Source organism: Telmatherina bonti, assembly GCF_933228915.1.
Source record: "Telmatherina bonti genome assembly, chromosome: 15".
NCBI lineage: Eukaryota > Metazoa > Chordata > Actinopteri > Atheriniformes > Telmatherinidae > Telmatherina > Telmatherina bonti.
The window spans coordinates 5,546,137-5,565,980 of NC_136613.1; the positions used below are offsets into that span (position 1 = coordinate 5,546,137).

The 19,844-nt window shown below is 38.0% G+C and overlaps 2 protein-coding genes across 7 annotated transcripts in view; one reads left to right on the forward strand and one right to left on the reverse strand.

Annotated features, from left to right (window-relative positions):
- Positions 1 to 433, forward strand: part of pikfyve (phosphoinositide kinase, FYVE finger containing) — a 49,403-nt gene extending 48,970 nt beyond the window's left edge. For all 5 annotated transcript variants that reach the window (XM_079254864.1, XM_079254865.1, XM_079254866.1 and 2 more), the window contains one exon: positions 83 to 433. In XM_079254864.1, the coding sequence (XP_079110990.1) occupies positions 83 to 198 (116 nt within the window). In that variant the 3' untranslated portion in view covers positions 199 to 433. The remainder of the gene's footprint in view (positions 1 to 82) is intronic.
- Positions 434 to 8,181: 7,748 nt separating this feature from the next.
- The window catches only part of ankrd44 (ankyrin repeat domain 44), a 42,737-nt gene continuing 31,074 nt past the window's right edge, over positions 8,182 to 19,844 (reverse strand). For both annotated transcript variants that reach the window (XM_079253890.1, XM_079253889.1), the window contains exons 15-28: positions 19,302 to 19,367; positions 17,935 to 18,046; positions 17,671 to 17,742; positions 16,847 to 17,048; positions 14,019 to 14,106; positions 13,816 to 13,933; positions 13,516 to 13,738; positions 11,779 to 11,866; positions 11,610 to 11,693; positions 11,398 to 11,543; positions 11,236 to 11,312; positions 10,274 to 10,356; positions 9,948 to 10,039; positions 8,182 to 8,595 (exon numbers count right to left, since the gene is read on the reverse strand). In XM_079253890.1, coding sequence (XP_079110016.1) covers positions 8,336 to 8,595; positions 9,948 to 10,039; positions 10,274 to 10,356; positions 11,236 to 11,312; positions 11,398 to 11,543; positions 11,610 to 11,693; positions 11,779 to 11,866; positions 13,516 to 13,738; positions 13,816 to 13,933; positions 14,019 to 14,106; positions 16,847 to 17,048; positions 17,671 to 17,742; positions 17,935 to 18,046; positions 19,302 to 19,367 — 1,711 coding nt within the window. In that variant the 3' untranslated portion in view covers positions 8,182 to 8,335. The remainder of the gene's footprint in view (positions 8,596 to 9,947; positions 10,040 to 10,273; positions 10,357 to 11,235; positions 11,313 to 11,397; positions 11,544 to 11,609; positions 11,694 to 11,778; positions 11,867 to 13,515; positions 13,739 to 13,815; positions 13,934 to 14,018; positions 14,107 to 16,846; positions 17,049 to 17,670; positions 17,743 to 17,934; positions 18,047 to 19,301; positions 19,368 to 19,844) is intronic.

Here is a 19,844-nt window from a genome sequence, read left to right on the forward strand (position 1 = left end):
CATGCGGACACGCCCCTTTCCTCTGTGTGGATCTGGTTTTGATGAATCCGTACGTTGACGTGAAACTCTGTTTCCTCTTCAGGGAAGATGCCCACGGTGGTTTCTCCGGAGCTCTACAGGGCTCGGTTCTGCGAGGCCATGGACAAGTACTTTCTGATGGTACCAGACCACTGGACCGGACTGGGAACCAGCTGCTGAGCAGGACTATGTACACTGGACATTCATTCCATCCTTCTGGAGGGCGACTGGCATGTCGCAGTGATTCCACATGTAGTATCAGGTCCGTGCCACAGTTTCTGGTTTTAGATTAAATGCTGGTTAGAGAATAAAGGCACCAAAACATTGAAGTTGTTTTAGTTTGGTAACAAACTGCTTTATGTAATTTAAAGTTTGTAAATGTACAGAGATTATCTAACTATTAAAAGATTATTAACATTCAGCTGTTTGTGTGAGCAGATTGAGTGACATCATCAGAGAATTTCCTTATTGATGTGAAGCAGCTGATGAACCATGATGACAATGTCCCGTCCCACCACATCAAACTTTACCTGTTAAATAAAAAGATAGATATATATAGATTCATAGATAGATAGATATAGATCTATAGCGATAGATAGGTAGAGATACAGATATATATATATCTATAGATAGATATAGATTTAGATATAAGTTATATAGATATATAGACAGGGATAGATATAGATATATAGAGATAGAGATAGCTATAGGTATAGATAGATATAAAATAGATGTAGATAGAGATATTTAGATATATCTATCTATATATAGATATATATATATATATCTATATATAGATATTTAGATATATATATATATATATCTATCTATATATCTCTATCTATCTAGATATATATATAGATATCTATATCTATCTATATCTCTATATCTATATCTATATATATATATATCTATATATATCTATATATCTATTTCTATATATCTATATATCTATTTCTATATATATCTATTTATATATATATCTATATATCTATATATATAGATATCTATATATCTATATATATAGATATCTATATATCTATAGATATCTATCTATATATATAGATAGATATCTATATCTATATATAGATAGATATCTATATCTATATATAGATAGATATCTATATCTATCTATAGATAGATATCTATATCTATCTATATATAGATATCTATATCTATCTATATATAGATATCTATATATATAGATATCTATATATAGATATATATAGATATCTATATATAGATATATATAGATATCTATATATAGATATATATAGATATCTATATATAGATATATATAGATATCTATATATAGATATATATAGATATCTATATATATAGATATCTATATATAGATATATATAGATATCTATATATAGATATATATAGATATCTATATATAGATATATATAGATATCTATATATAGATATATATAGATATCTATATATAGATATATATAGATATCTATATATAGATATATATAGATATCTATATATAGATATATATAGATATCTATATATATCTATATCTCTATCTATCTATATATCTATATATATATATATATATATATATCTATATCTCTATCTATCTATATATCTATATATATATATATATATATATATATATCTATATATAAGAGAGAGAGAGAGACAGATATAGGTATAGATAGATATAAAATAGATATACATATAGATAGATAGATATAGAGATATAAAATCAATTTTTTCTACACAGGATCAATTTAAAAAAAAAAAAAAAAGTAATGAGCAGAAAGTCCAAACAGATTTAGTTTTTATTGTACAGCTTCTATAAATCGAAGGTTTGTGACAAACAGCCCTCAGCACGTTGTACTGCATCAGGAACTGGTATGAAAATCATCACAATGAACATGGCGATTGTCTGGATTGCTGAAGCTCATCTAATAGAATGATCATCGTAACACCGGTAGACGGATTCTGCTCAGACGCAGAGCAACTGTGTGTCGATCAGGCAGTTCATCAATAAGCACATTTTAGTTCAATCTCAAATACAGACCATCATACGATGGTTTACGCCAACATTTCAGTTTTCTCATCAGTACCTCGGCTAACACTCGCACCGTTTCACCAGCGAGGCTGGAGATGTTCTGTTGTTCAGTTACTGATGATTTGTGCTTTTTTTCTTTAGAAAGACAAAACTTCGTCTTGTTCAACTTTTCACAGGAAATTAAAACAATAGAAAATCTCCAACCTGGATTCAAGAAAAAAACTTTTTCATTCAACATAATGTTACTATCTCACACATTAAAGGAAAAGTTCACACGTTTACAAAACGTTTGGTTTCTCTTGTTTTTCATCCATTCGTCCAGATTAGTTTTACATTTAACCGCTCTGTGGTAGGAACTCAAAGTTCTCTACGGTTAAACTTTTCAGCTGCAAAATGAATACGTACAAATGTTTTTTTATTATCTTCTGAAGTCCTTAAGGACGAAAATGTCCTACTCCAGAACCTGCTGTTAAAAAAATTCTTCCAGCTTTTAGGTTTAGTATTATTATTAATTTTAGTACTTCATATTGAGGTTTTCAACTTTCAATTTCACAATCTTAATATTTTGTTTAATTAAAAGGCAAATACAAAATATTTTGTGTTTTCCACAAGTTGAATTTAGCTTTTTATGCAAAAGAATTAGACAAAATATTGATTTTTGCTGATTTTCCTCCATTATTACTTTTTGTACAACATAAAATTTAAAATTCACGACCTTCTTAAGTCACTTTAGGACGAAACTTTCACATTAACACTAAACTTTTAAAATATAAATATATAAATAGTTATTACAAAACATCCTCTGGCATTCTGTGATGTTAGGGTTCCAGTTTTGATGAAAATAGTTACATTTTTCATGTAAAGGGTTTAAATTGGGTAGTTTTGAGATGATATTTTTTAAAAATATATAAAAAATTTAAGTTGACATTTTTGTCCTGATTTATGATCAAAATTTAGGGTTGAGTTCCAAAATTTGCCCAATAAGAGACTTAATAATGAGAATAAAGGCTTAATCCACCAAAAATGTCCAAAGAACAAAAAGATTTGAAAATAAAATCACAAACAGATTCAGATTTGTTGCTAATCAGAAATCAGTTATTGTGTCTCTTAATAAAAACTGATAAACTTGTTTAATGCAGATTAAATTCTAAATTTTCTTTTATACTTTTTAGCTCTTTGTATTATGGTGTGTCATCCATGGGAAGAAACGCAAGTTATTTTGTAAATTTTGTGTGAATTTTTCCTTTAAATTCAGAATATCAGAACCACCTTACACAGAAAAATGTTCGAAAAGAAACCAAACAAATCAACATCAAGGCACTGGACACGTTAGAGACGATGGCACATCGCTGGTAGGCAGACAAACAGAGAGGAGGATGGGGAGGAAAGTGGTCAAGGCCCTGTGTTACTTTACATTTTAAGTGCTGGCAGTATCTGTACCATCATCTCAGAGACAATAAATAGCACAAAGAACTGAGCTAAAAGATGTTTTCATTACAAGAGAAATTGTTATTTTTGGGTAATTCAGGCTCCTGTGATTGGACTTTTAGAGCTGCCCAGGCAGGAAAGTTTTATATTTATAGAAAAAAACAGTTTTGCTACCCTGGACTGTAAAGTGTGCGAGTATGCGCAACAGAAAGAACACGTTCAGCAGAAACAGCATAGGAAGCCGCTAAATAAATCTTATCATTTAGCCAAAACTGCATGGATCAACGGGTACATCACGATTCCTTCCTATCACCTGCAGATCTGTCCAGTCAGCTGGTTCAGACAAAACGCTGCATTATTTACAGCTTTGTAAAATGTTGGCGTTAGCAGTTAGCCAAGCTAACTCCTGCACCAGCTACAGCAGTCGGAACGTAAACGCTGAACAAACGTTTAAAGTCTGAAGGAAAAGTTTGTCAGCTTCTTATTTATAAATAATGGCAGCTGAATAAACGTTTAAAGTCTGAAGGAAAAGTTTGTCAGCTTCTTATCTATAAATAATGGCAGCCACATGTTACAGGTGTAACATTAGCTTGTTTCAGTTAGCATAAAAATAAATGTTGCTTTGCTAGTTAAAACATGGTTTTGCCAACTTCAGATTTTTTTCCCCCCTTCCTTCAACATGACAGGAGATAGCAGGATGAGATTATCAACTTCTATCAGGCTGGTACCTCAAAAATATCAAGAAACATGATTTTCGGATCAAACAGAAGTTTTTCTTTTAATGTAGCTGCTAACTTTAGCTTGTTTAACATGGCAGCTAACATTAACTTGCTTAAACTAATGTAGCTCCCTTGCTGGGATAGGCTCCAGCTTCCCCGCAACCCTTAACTGGACTAAGTGGTTCGAATGTTGAATGTAGTAGCGGCCAATGTTCTGGAGTTTTAATAAGCTACATAAGATAGCTTTGTCTATTTAACTTTTCTTATATATTCACCTCTACACTGTATTATATATGCCAACATTGTAGCTTATATTTAAGCCACTGTTGCAGCTAATGTTAGCTATCTTTTAACACCACCTTGCTTAAACTACTTTAATTAAACATAATTATTTAATGTTCAGTCATGTTAGAGTAAACGTTAGCTTATGAGGACAATGTAACCCAGGTCTTCTTAGCAGTATTACATTGTTATTACTGATTAGTCTAATGTACAGTTGATATGGAAGCTAACATGTTTCAACATGAATATTTTTAATTAGGATAACCTGATCTCGTTTTGGCCAACATTAAACACGAAAAACAGGAAATTCCATGTTGTGCCTTTCTTTGGAAAAACTTTCCTTACAGTTTGAGTATCATGAGAATCAATTAAATCTAATATACAACACAGTCAAACACTGAAATGGCTAATTAGCTGTTAGTTTGCCAGCTATAGTTTGATGTTATTAATTGGGACACAAAGTTAAACCTTTCCATTCACAACAGAAAACTTGGAAAATAATTAAATATTTATTCCACAAACCACAATCTTGTGCTAACGGTATTTCTACTTTTTAAGGATGATGGGGAAGCTGGCTTTGACGTAGGGATTGTGGGGTCTTTGGAAACAAAACAGGAACACAAAAACTATCCTTGATACTTCACATAACAAGGGACGAACACCTCCAAACGCTCCATATGAAAAGTCATGGCATCTGGGAAACGGTCATTAAGGATCCTTCACTGAATATAAGAAGTAATTTTGCCTTGTTTGGGTTGAAGTTGCGTACACGGTTAAAGTCTCCTCCAATCTTTTCCTGTCAAACCCGTTGAGAACCGAGGTGTACCCGTTGCATTATGTCTCTCTACCTCTGAACATCTGTACATTTCACATTTCCGCCTCAGTTCATCAAACCAAACAGCAAAATTCAAGCTTGTGTTGAAACAATTTAAAAACAAACCAAAAAAACAAAACAAACGTACCTGCTCAAGTGAGCTTCAGTCCATGATAATTATTTAGGAGTGGAAGTCAAATATTTGGTACAACAAGCCAAAAATCATAAAAAGTTAACGTTCCATCTTAATAAACTACTTCATTTTGTACAGTTAGAAATGGCTTTTGAAAGAAATCTTGCGTCTTGTTGGCGCATTGCCGCGCCGTGCAGACATTAAGTACCGAGGTCTGTTCGGATTTAAGCACCCGTGACTAAAAACAATAGTGTGGTGTAAATTATCACAAGCATGCACACCTGAACCACAACTGGTCTGGATCGAGAACTCTGGTTTGTGGAGCGACTTTCTCGGTTGCAGCCGTTGGTCCAGAGAGGAAGCTCAGCGAGAAACTCCCACCTACTGTCAGACGGTGGCGTTGTGGAGCCACGTCGGAGCCCCAAAGGGTTCAGGATTTAACCAAACAGAAACATTCCTACAAAGAGGTTGTGGACATGAATTTTCCCAGTTTATAAACGGGAAACAGGAAACTTTAACAATCCTGATGAAAGGTTTAAGATAAAAGTCACCTTCAGGTGTTTTTACAGGGTTAATAAATCCTGGCTCATGCTGCAGATTATAAATGGAGAAACGTATTTCGACATATTTCCACAGATCCCCGTCAATGCGTTATCATTTGTTTTCATAATAAACATGAGTTTTGGGGAAAGCATAATTTTTTTCACATGATTTTTGAGTTTTTAAGTTTATAAATGAAGCAAGCAGCAGTTTAATGAGAAAGTTGATTTTATGAACATTTGGCACTTTAAGGCTGATACTTTAAGTCTGTTTTTCTTAAAATAACTAATTCAGTTTGTTTTAATGTTTTTAATAGTGAGAAAATGTTAAGTTCTGAAAGGATTTTTTTGTTTGTTTTTTTAAATAAAATTCGTCTTATTTAAATTAAAGCTTGTTTTTCATTATTTACATCAACTACTTTAAATAATTAGTTTTTTTTTCTGTTTTTAAAAAGAAAACAGGAAAAAAATGGTCTGTATTGGATGCTGCATTTGTTAAGCAAACTACAATTAATTGAGAACAGTGTTGACTTTAAAGGGACAGTGTGTAATTGTGTATAGCATTTAAACGAACACCACCTATTAGATTCACTATTTAAATCGATGCATCGCGATGCATCATGTAGCGATGAAATTACGATTTGTAAATGTTTAAAAACGATTATTTTTCATAATAATTAAATGACAGAAATAAAGCTTCAAAGTGAGGCAGGAAGTTGTGTATTAAGCCAGCAAGGGAACCAGACGTTTGTCCCTTGTTTACGCCTCTGCAAACAATAAACAACAAACAGCAGGAAGCTAGCCGCTAACCTAGCAGCTACCATTACTGAGCTGAGGTTTCCTCATCGGGTTCGAAGGCTAACATTTGGAAACATTTCGTTTTTTATCGACATGAGAAAAGACGAGACTTCCTGCATATGGAAGCTGTTTAAAGCCAAAATAAAATCTAATAGTAAAACTACAAACACGAGACAGCAGCTCCGTTCCCGCCCAGTTAGAGGAACCGGTTGCCGCTAACTGATGCTAACACATTTTTCCTGAAGATTCCTGGAAACATTTAAAGACAATATGAAAATATTTTCAGAATGTGTTGGATTTATTTATGGTTCCACATGTATAAAAACAGGAGATAAATTTGTTTGGTGACTTGAATGAATGGATACTAAAGGGAGGATCGAGGAGCATTAAAAAAAATCCTCAATTTGGGAAAAAAGATGCTGAAAATCCTGATAATCATTTCATAATCTAATCAAATCATGAGGTGTCTAAGACTACGCACCCCTTACGTGGTATCGTGGTAGCCTTTCTAGTCGTGTTTAACACTGGTTTTCAGTGGCGGTAAAGCTGAACTAAAAGCAGGCGGGACGGGTTTATAAGGTGCGTTTACACGACGGAAAGCTCCTGAAAGCACGTAAACATCCACTCCTGTAGCAACAAGGCTGGTGTATTTTAGCAGGATCTGCGGTTATGCTGCCATGATTTGCTGTCATGGTGTTTCCTACTGGATTAACCACAGTTCGCCTAAACAAGTGTAAAATTCTTCGCTAGAGGCGGCGGCGGTAACACACCGATGATGTCATCTAGAAATGCAGACATGGATTTTATCCAGTAAAACAGAAAATCTTTCACAAGGTCCCTTTAAGCTTCAGGTGTCTGAAGACGTTTTCCAGATTTAAACTATTAAAATGTTGAAAAACACAAAAATTTACGGGTTTAATTTTTTCTTAAATGTTTCGATTAGCTGAAATATTACTTTATGTGAAGTTTAATTAATTTTTATCTGCTGTCTAATTAAATTATCTATAGTTTCAGCAATATTTTTTTACCCTATTTGGAGCTTCCAACTCAGTCTGTTGGTTTCCTTATATAGGCTATTTTGAATTGGCTTTCATGATGTTGTTTTCCTGTCTGTAAAGAGTCTTGAGAGGGCATTGCCGTGATTTGATGCTATATAAATAAAGTTGTATTGAATTAAATGAAACTATTTTAACTTTATTTAATCATACATTTTTCTTATTTATGAGCATTTCTTTCAGGCATCAGAGGTTTTCCTGTAAAAATCATGAAACTTTCCTGTTAAGGGGCAGAAATGATCAGTATGGATGAGGATAAAAAAAGTAGCATAAATTGTTGGTATGGTATGAAAAGGAATAAATGTTCTCGGTCAGGGCGACGACTCCTTCTGAATTAGAGAAACCAGCAGTTTAACTTCTACCGCCCCTTCTGGTGATTCCACACGGCCAGATTAAAACATCTAAAGTTGAGAACTAGTTAAAAAGGTGCTTATTTGTTTCAGATTGAACCCTGTGGAGCTCCGTTCCTCCAACCATCCACGCTGCGTCACAACCGAAGAAAAAGAGAGTTTGTTCGGAAGGGTCAGAAAGTTTCTGAATCCTCTGAGTCATTCTCAGTTGTTCCCTCGCTGGAGGGTCCCGAGGGGTTCCTGGGGCTCCGTGGGCCCCGGGGGCCGGTTCCCGGGCCTTTACCCCCTTGGCGGGGCAGCTGCCTCAGCAGGGAGCCTGGGGAAGGGGCTCCGGAGCTGCAAGGGGAGCAGAAAGGCATCATGGTAGCCAGAATGAGAGCCAGACAGTCAGCCACCTCTCTGCTAGGAGCACAAGCCAGAGCAGGGGTCAGACCTGAGGCAGAGAGACAGAACGGAGAGGAAGAGGAGGACAGCGAGGACGTGGACATGGAGGAAGCAAAGACGGAGCAGCTTTCTATTAGTTTTCAGCCAGCTGACAGAGTTCCAACAGACAGGAGGAAAACATTCAGAGCGCTTCACTTCTTAAATAAAGTTTTTTATGATAAGAATGGTTTTAGACTTTTAACTCTACGAATCAACGTGAAAAAGTTCCGCGTTGTAAACCAGAACTCCGACTGCAAGAGTAAACTTGTTTATTTGATCTATTTTTATTTATTTTATTTGTATTTGCTTTTAAATCACTCTTACTAATGACTTTAATTCAATATTTAATTAATTATTATTTTATTTCAGTCAATCTTTTATGATTTTTCCTGCATTTGTGTCATTTTTAAATCACTGGATGTAAATTTGGGCATTAAGCTAACGAGGTTAACGGGGAATGACGTCTTATTGATCCTTTTACGATCACATTTAAAGATTCAAGTCAACATTTTATATAAACTGAAGTGGGGTTTTTTTGTTTTAAAGAAGACTTTATGCAGTTTGAGGTGCAAAAGGAAACAGTTTCTCTTGTGGCTTAAAGATCAAGATGACACAATTTTTCAACGTCGTATCCCAGATATTCCCAGAAATTTTCCTCCATCTTCCTCTGGAAGCTTCTGTTTCCCTCCATCAGGTTCATTTACGATTCTCAAAGTTTTAGACAATAAAATCACGCCTGACATCGCACGTTCTGTGTCACATGACCATGATAAACACAGAATGACATGTCCTGATAATGTAATAATTAAAATATTTACTGCTTTAGGTTATTCCACACATCATTCTTTCAGGTCCAGAGATTTTATCAATTTACACTGATGCAGTTTAATTATCTCTATTATTACTTCAAACGATTTATTTTTATCTTACTCTATTTGATTAATAATATTATATTACATTATATTATATTATAATATATAATAATATAATAGAATATATCATATTATCATATGTTACATATTATGTTATATTTTATGTATTGCAAAACCCACTAACATGTATGTAGGTATTCTTATTTTTTAATTATCTTGAAACTTTTTATCTGCTTTTGTTGATTATATTGATGCCAAAAAACCTAATCTTTCATAATGTTTACAACTATGTGAAACAGCTGTAAACATTATTCCACGCAGCTCTTTCACTTCTTATTTTGTAAGAAATGCTTGTTTGCAGGATGGAAGCTTCCACCAGTCAAACTATATAAACATCTGCACACTGAAAGCAACCAAGCAGGCGTTGATCTGCAGCACAGGCTCATGTTGCCACAGAGACAAGCTGTCATGCAGACGTGCAGCATCTTACCGTTTTCATCCACCGTCTGAACGTTGGCTCCTCGGGACAGCAGCTCCTGCACCACCTTCTTCAGGCCGCTACGAGCCGCCAGGTGGAGAGGCCTGGTGGAGACAAACACTTCACACTGATATATAATATATACAATGACAAAATGACCATAAACCAGAGTCTCCTTTCGTTCATATGTCCAGAAAAAAGGATGTAAATCAGCTGCTGATGTCTTAGTTTAAACTCTACAGAAGAATCTATGTCTAAGTTAGTTCCCTGAGTTATTCCACATTTAAAAAGTGTAATTTTGTTTCATTTATCTTCAGGCGGCAGCTTTAAGTACTCACGTCTGCAGCGCTGCGTTTGTGGCATTTATGAGCGAAGTGTCGGACAGCTTCTCCAGAATCAGCAACACGCAGTCTTCCTTCCCCTGAAACAGGAACGAGTTATGTCATCATTTACTTCTACACAGAATAAACAGATAAACATCCAGTTCTGTTAAAAAGACCCGAGCCAAACATTTCCATCCGTCCAGGAGGTTTACAGTCCAGACACAACATGTAGTGTTTATTCAGAGACTCTAGATGGTAAATCCACCATTATTTATCACATCTTCATCACCATCACTACCATGTTGCTAAGAGACCTCTGTTTTCACCTGGACATGATGATGAAGACACTTCCTGTCAGACTTTCCACCAATCAGAGAGCTTAAACTGACGGTAACGTCCAATCAGGAGCAGCCAAAGATCAACAAGTGATGAGAAAAGCAGGAAAATAATGATCCTCTATGGCTGGAATAAAGCCAAGAAGACGTTTGGGATGCAGCTGAGGTGGAGGTGCTGCAGTGAGGACAGCAGGTAGATAGTAGCAGGAAGACGTGTGGAAACATGGAAACAGTGTGTGTGTGTGTGTGTGTGTTTCAGACGTGAGAGAATGATGTGAAGATGAGAAAAGGCTTGGTCACTGCTGATCTGTGTGTGTTATTTTCTTCTTCTGGTTGCTCTTTATGCTGCTTTATCTGTTCATACATTCATCATTTTAGCCTCAGAATCTGAAAACGTCGCGTCCGCGCGGAATCGTCTGCATGGAAACGTCATGTTTACGTGGAAACGTCGTGTCTCCGTGGAAACGTCGCGTCCGCGTGGAAACGTCGCGTCTCCATGCAGTCTTGGGGTAAAACTTCTGCTCCTACAAAAAGCTGAGATCTGGACTTTTATGCAACTTTTTAAAGAGAAAAATCTGCTTGACTCGTCTCAGCGGATTTAGAAGCCAAGAAGGAGGAAGGCGCCGCCTTGTGGACACTTACGTTACTGCAGGCCAGATGAAGGGCCGTGTTGCCGTCTTTGTCCGTCAGACTGAGGCTGGTGCTGCTCAACAGCACCTCTGGATCATAAGACACGTTTACGCATACATGAAGCACAACAAGACAAGAAACATGATGTCAAACATGATTAAAAGATTCCAGTACCGACGGCGCCAGCCCGGCCCTTTTCTGCAGCCATCATCAGTGCAGTGCGACCCGACTGGTCTACAGTGTCTACAGGTGCATCGTGGGAAAGCAGCAGCTGGATGCAGTCGACGTGACCGGCGAACGCCGCAGCATGAAGAGGAGTCCTGCAGGAGAGGAAGGCGTGAAAGGGATGGAGCGGCAGCGTTAACATCTCCGTGCTGACTGCTTACCTGCCCTTAGCATCCCCGCAGACAGTGATGTCCGACCCCATCGCCTCAAGCAGCAGCGACGCACACGACTCGTGGTCGTTCACCCTGACGGGGTAAACACAAACACGTAGTTAATGGCCGGTTTCTGCCGCCACATGTTGCGTTAAACTATAAAATGTGTGTGTCTTACACAGCGCAGTGCAGAGGGGTGAAGGGATTCCCGTCGATGCAGCGACAGCCTTTCTGCTCCAGCAGAACTTCAACACAACCATCATGACCTGCAGACAGAGTCTGTGTCACAGGTTGCTTTGGCTGTTCTAGCTTTACCAGGACAGATCAGAAACTGTCGTCTGCAGGCTGAGAGGAGACCAGTTTGGTCTTTAGCCAACTTTATTTATAAGCGTAACGACGGCGGCGGTCGCCTTCAAGACAGATAATAATAATAATAACAATAATAATAATAACAACAACAATAATAATAATAACTGAATCAAAAGAAGACGGAAAGAAAAAATAAAATGGTAAGTAGGACAATAAAACCCAGCTGGAACTGGAGGCTACAGTCTTTAAATGACGTAACCAAGTGTTAACGTTGTGTCTACGTGGACCTCGGCAGGTGTCAGAGAACCTTTTAACTTCTCGCGAATTGAAGGAATTAAACGTCTACATGAAGAACTGGAGGTGTCATTTCATCTGGAGCAAAGCATGACGTCACCATCTTGGCAGGGTCTTGCGTGTCGTCTCACCCGGAAACTACAAATATGGGCAAAGAGGTGGAGCTGAGAGGGGGGCTGTGAGCGTCATGGTGGATGATTGACATCGAGCGAACTCCGAGCTTTCTGTAGCTAAGAGCTAACCGAGCTAACTCGGAGATAACAGGAGCTAACCAGCTAACGGAGGTAAGCGGGCTAAAGCTAAGTCACGTTGTTAACCGGCTAAAAACCGCGGTTGTTCTACGTTCTTCTGACTTGAAGCAGGAGATTGGTACCTGTCAATCAAAAGGACACGCCCCTAAATATGCCGAACTTTGATGATGAAATTACTTTTAGAAAAAAATTCACTCCTCCCACAGTTGTCCTGAAGGTAAACCTGACCTGTTTTGAACCAGGCTGGTTTATTCCTGCTGTAAACATGTTTATTCCTGCTGTAAACATGTTTATTCCTGCTGTAAACATGTTTATTTCTGCTGTAAACATGTTTATTCCTGTTGTAAACATGTTTATTCCTGCTGTAAACATGTTTATTCCTGCTGTAAACATGTTTATTCCTGCTGTAAACATGTTTATTTCTGCTGTAAACATGTTTATTTCTGCTGTGAAGTTGGTCTTTTTAACATGGGAGTCTATGGAGATTTGCTCTGTTTTGCAGCCCCTAGTGGATGAAGGGGGAACTGCAATTCTTGGCACTTCCACGTTGGCTTCACATTTAACTGCCGGAGGTTGCCGTTTGGTCGTGCACGCGGCTGGTCTGTGTGTTTACATGTTGTAAAAATGTTGGTACTTTCTCACCACCTCGATCAGTAAAACAATCCGTTTTACCTTCAACAGAAAAAATGCGGAAGCAGCGACTTTCCGCTTCATGCTTTCTCTGTGTTAACCCCGCCCACCCAAATGTCCGTCCAATCACACGATGCTTCTTAGAGAAGGAAAAAACTTGATGTCCATGAGAACTCGGAGCCTCGAGAACAAGAAAAAAATCGTCGCTTCTCATGGAGGATGAAACAGGATTAAAACTAATTAAAACTGTCAATCAAGAGGATCAAACATCTAAACAGACGAGGTATAAAAACCTGATAACCTTCTCAGATTGATGAGCAGAAACATTTCTGATGTCTTTCCTCCTCTGCGTTTTGTGAACACACACCTGAGATGATTAATCAGAGTATTGATCAGCAGCACCTGTCTGCTGGGGATTCTCTAACACCAACCGTAGTAACAGGCCCAGTGCAGCGGCGTGTAGCCGTTCTGGTCTCTCAGCGGGGGCAGCGACGGCGGCTCGGAGCAGGCGATGCTCAGCAGCTCGCTCAGCCAGGAGGCGTGGCCTCGGGCGGCGGCCAGGTGGATGGCGGTGCGACCCTGCGAGTCGCCGAGCAGAACTGAGGCTTCCTGCTCCAGCAGACACTGGATACACTCCTCCTGACTACACAGCAGCTGCCACAGAGCACATTCACACACTCAGAACACGACTCAGCGGGAGGTTACAGCGGGCGTCACGTCACGATGCTCACCCCGAGGTGCAACGCCGTGAGGCCGTGGTTATCCGCCAGGTTGACGTTGGCCTCCCTCTCCAGAAGCAGCGACACGGCGTCCACATGGCCTCCAGCGACAGCCAGCATCAGAGGAGTCCTGCAGACCGGGACGGGTTCAGGACGTTAGGATGAAGGGAGACATCGCCAGCAGCGAGCAGGAAGTGTGGAGAATCATCACTCACTGTCCCTGAGAGTCGGCGCCGTCGATGAGGTCGGCGCCGTCGGACTCATCCAGCAGGAGGCGCACACACGTCGTATGACCGTTCATCACTGCAGAGAGCCACCAATGTTTCATCACCAACGGGAAACAATCGTCTTTTAACATCAATTTACTCCAAAGGAGGGGGGGCGGATCCCCGTCCTCAACAGCAGGAATCCTGCAGGTTTTCCTTGTTTCCCTGCTCCAACACACCTGATTCAAATCAAATTAATCCAATCAATACCTGCAGATCCATTCATTAGTATCAGCTGTGTTGGAGCAGGGAGACTTTCAGGGCCAAGCCCCCCCCCCCCCGATCTGAAGTCATTCAGGACTAAACTGCTGTAAAAACATCAGGATTTAACGTTTATCTGTAAAATCTCTTCAACGACTCTAATCCTGCTCAGAAACACGAAACATTTAACATTTTAAACACCAGATGGATTATTTAACGTCGCTCTAAATATAAACATTTAACACAAAAAGATGTATTTTCTATTAAGCAGTTTTTAATCCAACTGATCTATCTATCATTTAAAATTTATTAACATTTTAGGTCAAGTAAAATAAAATACCTAAACTAACGGGAGCAAACAGAGGGAGGTAGGCTAAAGCTAAGTCGCGCTGTTAACCAGCTAAAAACCGCGGTTCTGCGACATTCCTGCATCTGGACATTCAATACCTGTCAATCAAAAGGACACGCCCCTAATCATGCTGGATTTCAAGATTAAATCACATCTAAACAGATTAATCCTAATAAACAAATTCATTCCCCCCACATGAAGGTAAACCTGACCGATTAAACCTAAAATGGTTTCGTACCAGGCTTTATTCCTGCTGTAAACATGTTTATTCCTGCTGTAAATGTGTTTATTTCTGCTGTAAACAAGTTTATTCCTGCTGTAAATGTGTTTATTTCTGCTGTAAACAAGTTTATTCCTGCTGTAAATGTGTTTATTTCTGCTGTAAACAAGTTTATTCCTGCTGTAAATGTGTTTATTTCTGCTGTAAACAAGTTTATTCCTGCTGTAAATGTGTTTATTTCTGCTGTAAACATGTTTATTCCTGCTGTAAATGTGTTTATTTCTGCTGTAAACACGTTTATTCCTGCTGTAAATGTGTTTATTTCTGCTGTAAACAAGTTTATTCCTGCTGTAAATGTGTTTATTTCTGCTGTAAACAAGTTTATTCCTGCTGTAAATGTGTTTATTTCTGCTGTAAACATGTTTATTCCTGCTGTAAATGTGTTTATTCCTGCTGTAAACAAGTTTATTCCTGCTGTAAACATGTTTATTCCTGCTGTAAATGTGTTTATTTCTGCTGTAAACAAGTTTATTCCTGCTGTAAACAAGTTTATTCCTGCTGTAAACGTGTTTATTTTCTGCTTTAAAAATGTTTATTTTCGCTGCAAACATGTTTACTTCTGCTGTAAATAAGTTTATTTCTGCTGTAAACATGTTTGTTTCTGCTGTAAATAAGTTTATTTCCACTGTAAACATGTTTATTTTCGCTGCAAACATGTTTACTTCTGCTGCAAAATGTTTATTTCTGCTGTAAACATATTTATTTCTGCTGTAAACATGTTTATTTCTGCTGTAAACATGTTTATTTCCGCTGTAAATAAGTTTATTTCTGCTGTAAACATGTTTATTCCTGCTGTAAACATGTTTATTCCTGCTGTAAACATGTTTATTTCTGCTGTAAACATGTTTGTTTCTGCTGCAAAATGTTTATTTCTGCTGTAAACATGTTTATTTCTGCTGTAAACTTGTTTACTTCTGCTGTAAACATGTTTACTTCTGCTGCAAAATGTTTATTTCTGCTGTAAACGTGTTTATTTCTGCTGTAAACAAAGTTATTCCTGCTGTAAACGTGTTTTTCTGCTGCTTTAAAAATGTTTATTTTCGCTGCAAACATGTTTACTTCTGCTGTAAATAAGTTTATTTCCACTGTAAACATGTTTATGTCTGCTGTAAACATGTTTATTTCTGCTGTAAACATGTTTATTTCCGCTGTAAATAAGTTTATTTCTGCTGTAAACATGTTTACTTCTGCTGTAAACATGTTTATTTCTGCTGTAAATAAGTTTATTTCCACTGTAAACATGTTTATGTCTGCTGTAAACATGTTTATTTCTGCTGTAAACTTGTTTATTTCCGCTGTAAATAAGTTTATTCCTGCTGTAAACATGTTTACTTCTGCTGTAAATAAGTTTATTTCCACTGTAAACATGTTTACTTCTGCTGCAAAATGTTTATTTCTGCTGTAAACGTGTTTATTTTCGCTGCAAACATGTTTACTTCTGCTGCAAAATGTTTATTTCTGCTGTAAATATGTTTATTTCTGCTGTGAAGTTGGTCTTTTTAACATGGGAGTCTATGGGGATTCGCTAGTTGTGGAGCCCCTAGTGGATAAAGGGGGAACTGCAGCTTCTGGCTCCATTCTTCAGATTTGCTGCTTGTGGTTCCAGACCGGATCAGTGTTCTGTGTTGTTACAGGGCTGGACCGGGATTCTGCTGCCTTCCTCTTATGAAGGAATCAATCCATGAAGTTTTTAAGAAGACTGTAAAGAACAGCTCTGCTTCATCACAGCAGCATGACCGAGGAAGAGGAGGACTGCCCTGTTGGACACCTGAAGGAGGACCGAAACAACGCCTAAACCTCGCCATCTCTTGGTTTCCTCGAGGCTGGAGCGTGTGTGAATGTCGGGGGGAGGGAAACGTGATGCAGTTTTAACACACCCAGCTCGACTTCATCTTAATCACAGGTGTGAAGAAAATGCTGATAAACTAGAGGTAACGGTGAAGCTACCTGCCAGGTGAACAGGTGTGCGCCCATACTGCTCATCTGTGGAGCACGGCGACGCCCCCTGGCTGAGGAGGGTATGAACACAGTCAGTGTGTCCCCGCAAGGCGGCCAGGGCCAGCGGCGTCCGTCCCGCCTCGTCTCTCTGGTCCACCTCCCACTTCCTCTGCAGCAGCACCTCCAGCGCCTGAGCGTGGCCGTGATACGCCTGCAGGAGGAACGGGGAACTATCAGCAACCCGCTCTGACCGAAGCTCCGGTCGTACAGCTGTGCTCATATGTCTTCATCCCCTTACATTAAAGAAAAGCTGAATTTACAACAGTCACTCAAATAACTGGAGACTTAAAAAAAAGGACCAATAACTAAAAATGTGCAAAAATATAATTTAGTAATATAATACACTGTTTTTCATTTAATTGAGTTGAAGAAAGAAAAAAACAAACAAACAAACAAATGTGTCCTGGACAAATGAGAGACTTTTCTGTTGAACAGTGGGACAAAATACCTGTCAACAGGTGCAGAAGTCTGACTGAGAGGAACAGAAAACACCTGACTGGAGCGGAAACATTAAAGGATTCTTCATCTAAATATTACTGTATGACTGATGGAATATGGAATAAATTATCCTATTTGTTTGCTTTTTAAAAAAAAATATTTCTGTTGAACCAGAATTAGAAAATAATGTCATGATTTTCATAAAATATTTATTTATTATTACTTTAGTCAATTCCAGCTTATTTTACAGGCAGCTGTTTTTTTCCTTCTTTAATGAATAAATATGAGCACAGCTGTAGATGTTGTCGCCGCGCTACGTTTGTGTTTGGACTCACAGCGAGATGCAGCGGGCTCCTGGTGTTGGCAGACTCTGAATCCTCTTGGTGGCTGTCGTCTTTGTCCAGCAGCTGCAGGATAAAACAAACTTCTTTTTATGGTAACATGTCCAGCTGACAAACAGAGGACGTTTAGCTCTGCGTGGGATGGTAAACACGTTAAAAGCAGCTAATCCTCTCACTTAGACGGATATTTAAACATTTATCTGTTAACTTTAGACCCAAACAGTAACAACATAAACCCAGCAGAGTCTCCTTACTAACCAGTTCCAGACAGTGTCTGTGTCCGAAGGCTGCGGCGTAGTGGACCGGACTGTAGCCCTGGTTGTCCTTCAGCGACGCCGTCGCTCCGCTTTGCAGCAGGAACTCTAAACACCTGCAACACAAAGCGCTTTACTGCAACTCCTGCAGGCTGGAAACACGGTTCTGGTTAACGTGGACGGATCCACACGAGTTCTGCTGGTGGGGAAACGCTCCAACTGGACGTTTTTCAGGTTTACTTTGCTGTCAGGAAGATTCAGTTCAATTTAATCCTCAAAATGCCCAAAAATTCAACACAGGAAGATCAGATTTGTGTCTGTTTGTCTGATAAAGAAGCATCGAGGTGAGTTTTTATATATATATATATATATATATATATATATATATATATATATATATATATATATATATATATATATATATAAAGAAAATACAATTAAATATTATATAATTACTAATTCATTAATAAAGGCAAATTATAAATAGATTATTTAAAATAAAGATACAATTAAGACTGAAAAAGGGTAAATAAATAAGTTTAATGAAAATAAAAAATAAATAAATAATGAATTCCGGAAAGAGTTTGTTATGAATTTTTGGGTCAATGATGTAAATCTTTTTACTTTGAACCAGTTTATATGTGAGGGTGGACAGGTTGGGGGACGGTGGGTGGGTGGGTGGGGGGGGGGGGGGGGGGGGGTTTGTGTGTTTTAAAGTTGTAAAATGCAAAACTTAAAAACAAATAAAAATAAAAATAGCTTTTGAGAACATCTGATTAATTCTGTAAATTTGCTTTTAAAAAATATTTTTTTTGTAAATAGAAACTAAAATAAGTTCAAAGTTTTTATTTTGTTTGAAAATTTTAGGTTTATAATTTTGTGTTTTTGCATTAAAAACAGCAACTTTACAACTGAACAAAAAGCAAGATCGACCCGAAAGTCAAAGAGGAAAAAAACAGCTGTCATGTGAAGTTTCCAGGACATTGCCAAGCTTCATCTCCTGTTTTCATGACACTTTTTTGTGCTTTTTCATCAATTTATAACAATCATGTTGACCTTTATTCAGCCAGAAGCTAAAAACCTGAAAATGTTGAGGTTCTTTGTCATAAACGACAAAGAAAATCATCAAATTTTCATTGTTTTTGGTGCTGATGACTTGATTATTTTTTAGGGTTTTTCTTGCATTTGATAGATTTTGTTTTTGTAAAATTTTGGAAAAAATAACTAATACTTTTTATTTATTTATTTATATTTAATACTTTTAATACTTTAAAAAAAAACAGTAAATATGTTTGCAGACTCTTCATGTAGAAGTAGAAATAGTGTGCATTCATGCCAGCTGTGTAAAGATGTTTTTCTTTGTGGACTTACTGTGCTGCCTCCTTCTCTCTCTCGGCCTGAACTCCTTCGCTCTCCGGCTCCAGCGCACCGCGACGCCTGGGGGGGGCGGAGGTAGGGATGGAGGAGAATGGAGGAGATTATAAACATAAACAAACCCAACCAGCAGCTTTACACACCAACAAGTTCAATCCTGGATGGTAGTCGTTAAGCTACGCGTGGCTACGTCAGCAACACCTCTGGTTACCAAGGAAACAAAAAGGTGTGGGCCATGAGGTTTCTATATGTAGAAACAGAAGACATGACCGGAGGCTCCAAAACTGAAAGGAGGTGTGAGGAGGAGAAGATCTCAGCTGCTTGATCGGAGGTCGGAGGGAATAAACGATGACGGAACTAATGATGGAAATCTTCTCGATCCATTCAGACCAGTAACATGCTGGAAAACCTGCTGTTAGTCAAATAAAGCTGCTCTAATCGTGATGTTTGTGATAAACGAAACTGCAATTCTTTCCAAAGTGGCCGCAAATCAACTTCTAGAAGCTTCTTTTCATGTGAAATTTGTTTCCATCTGCAGGT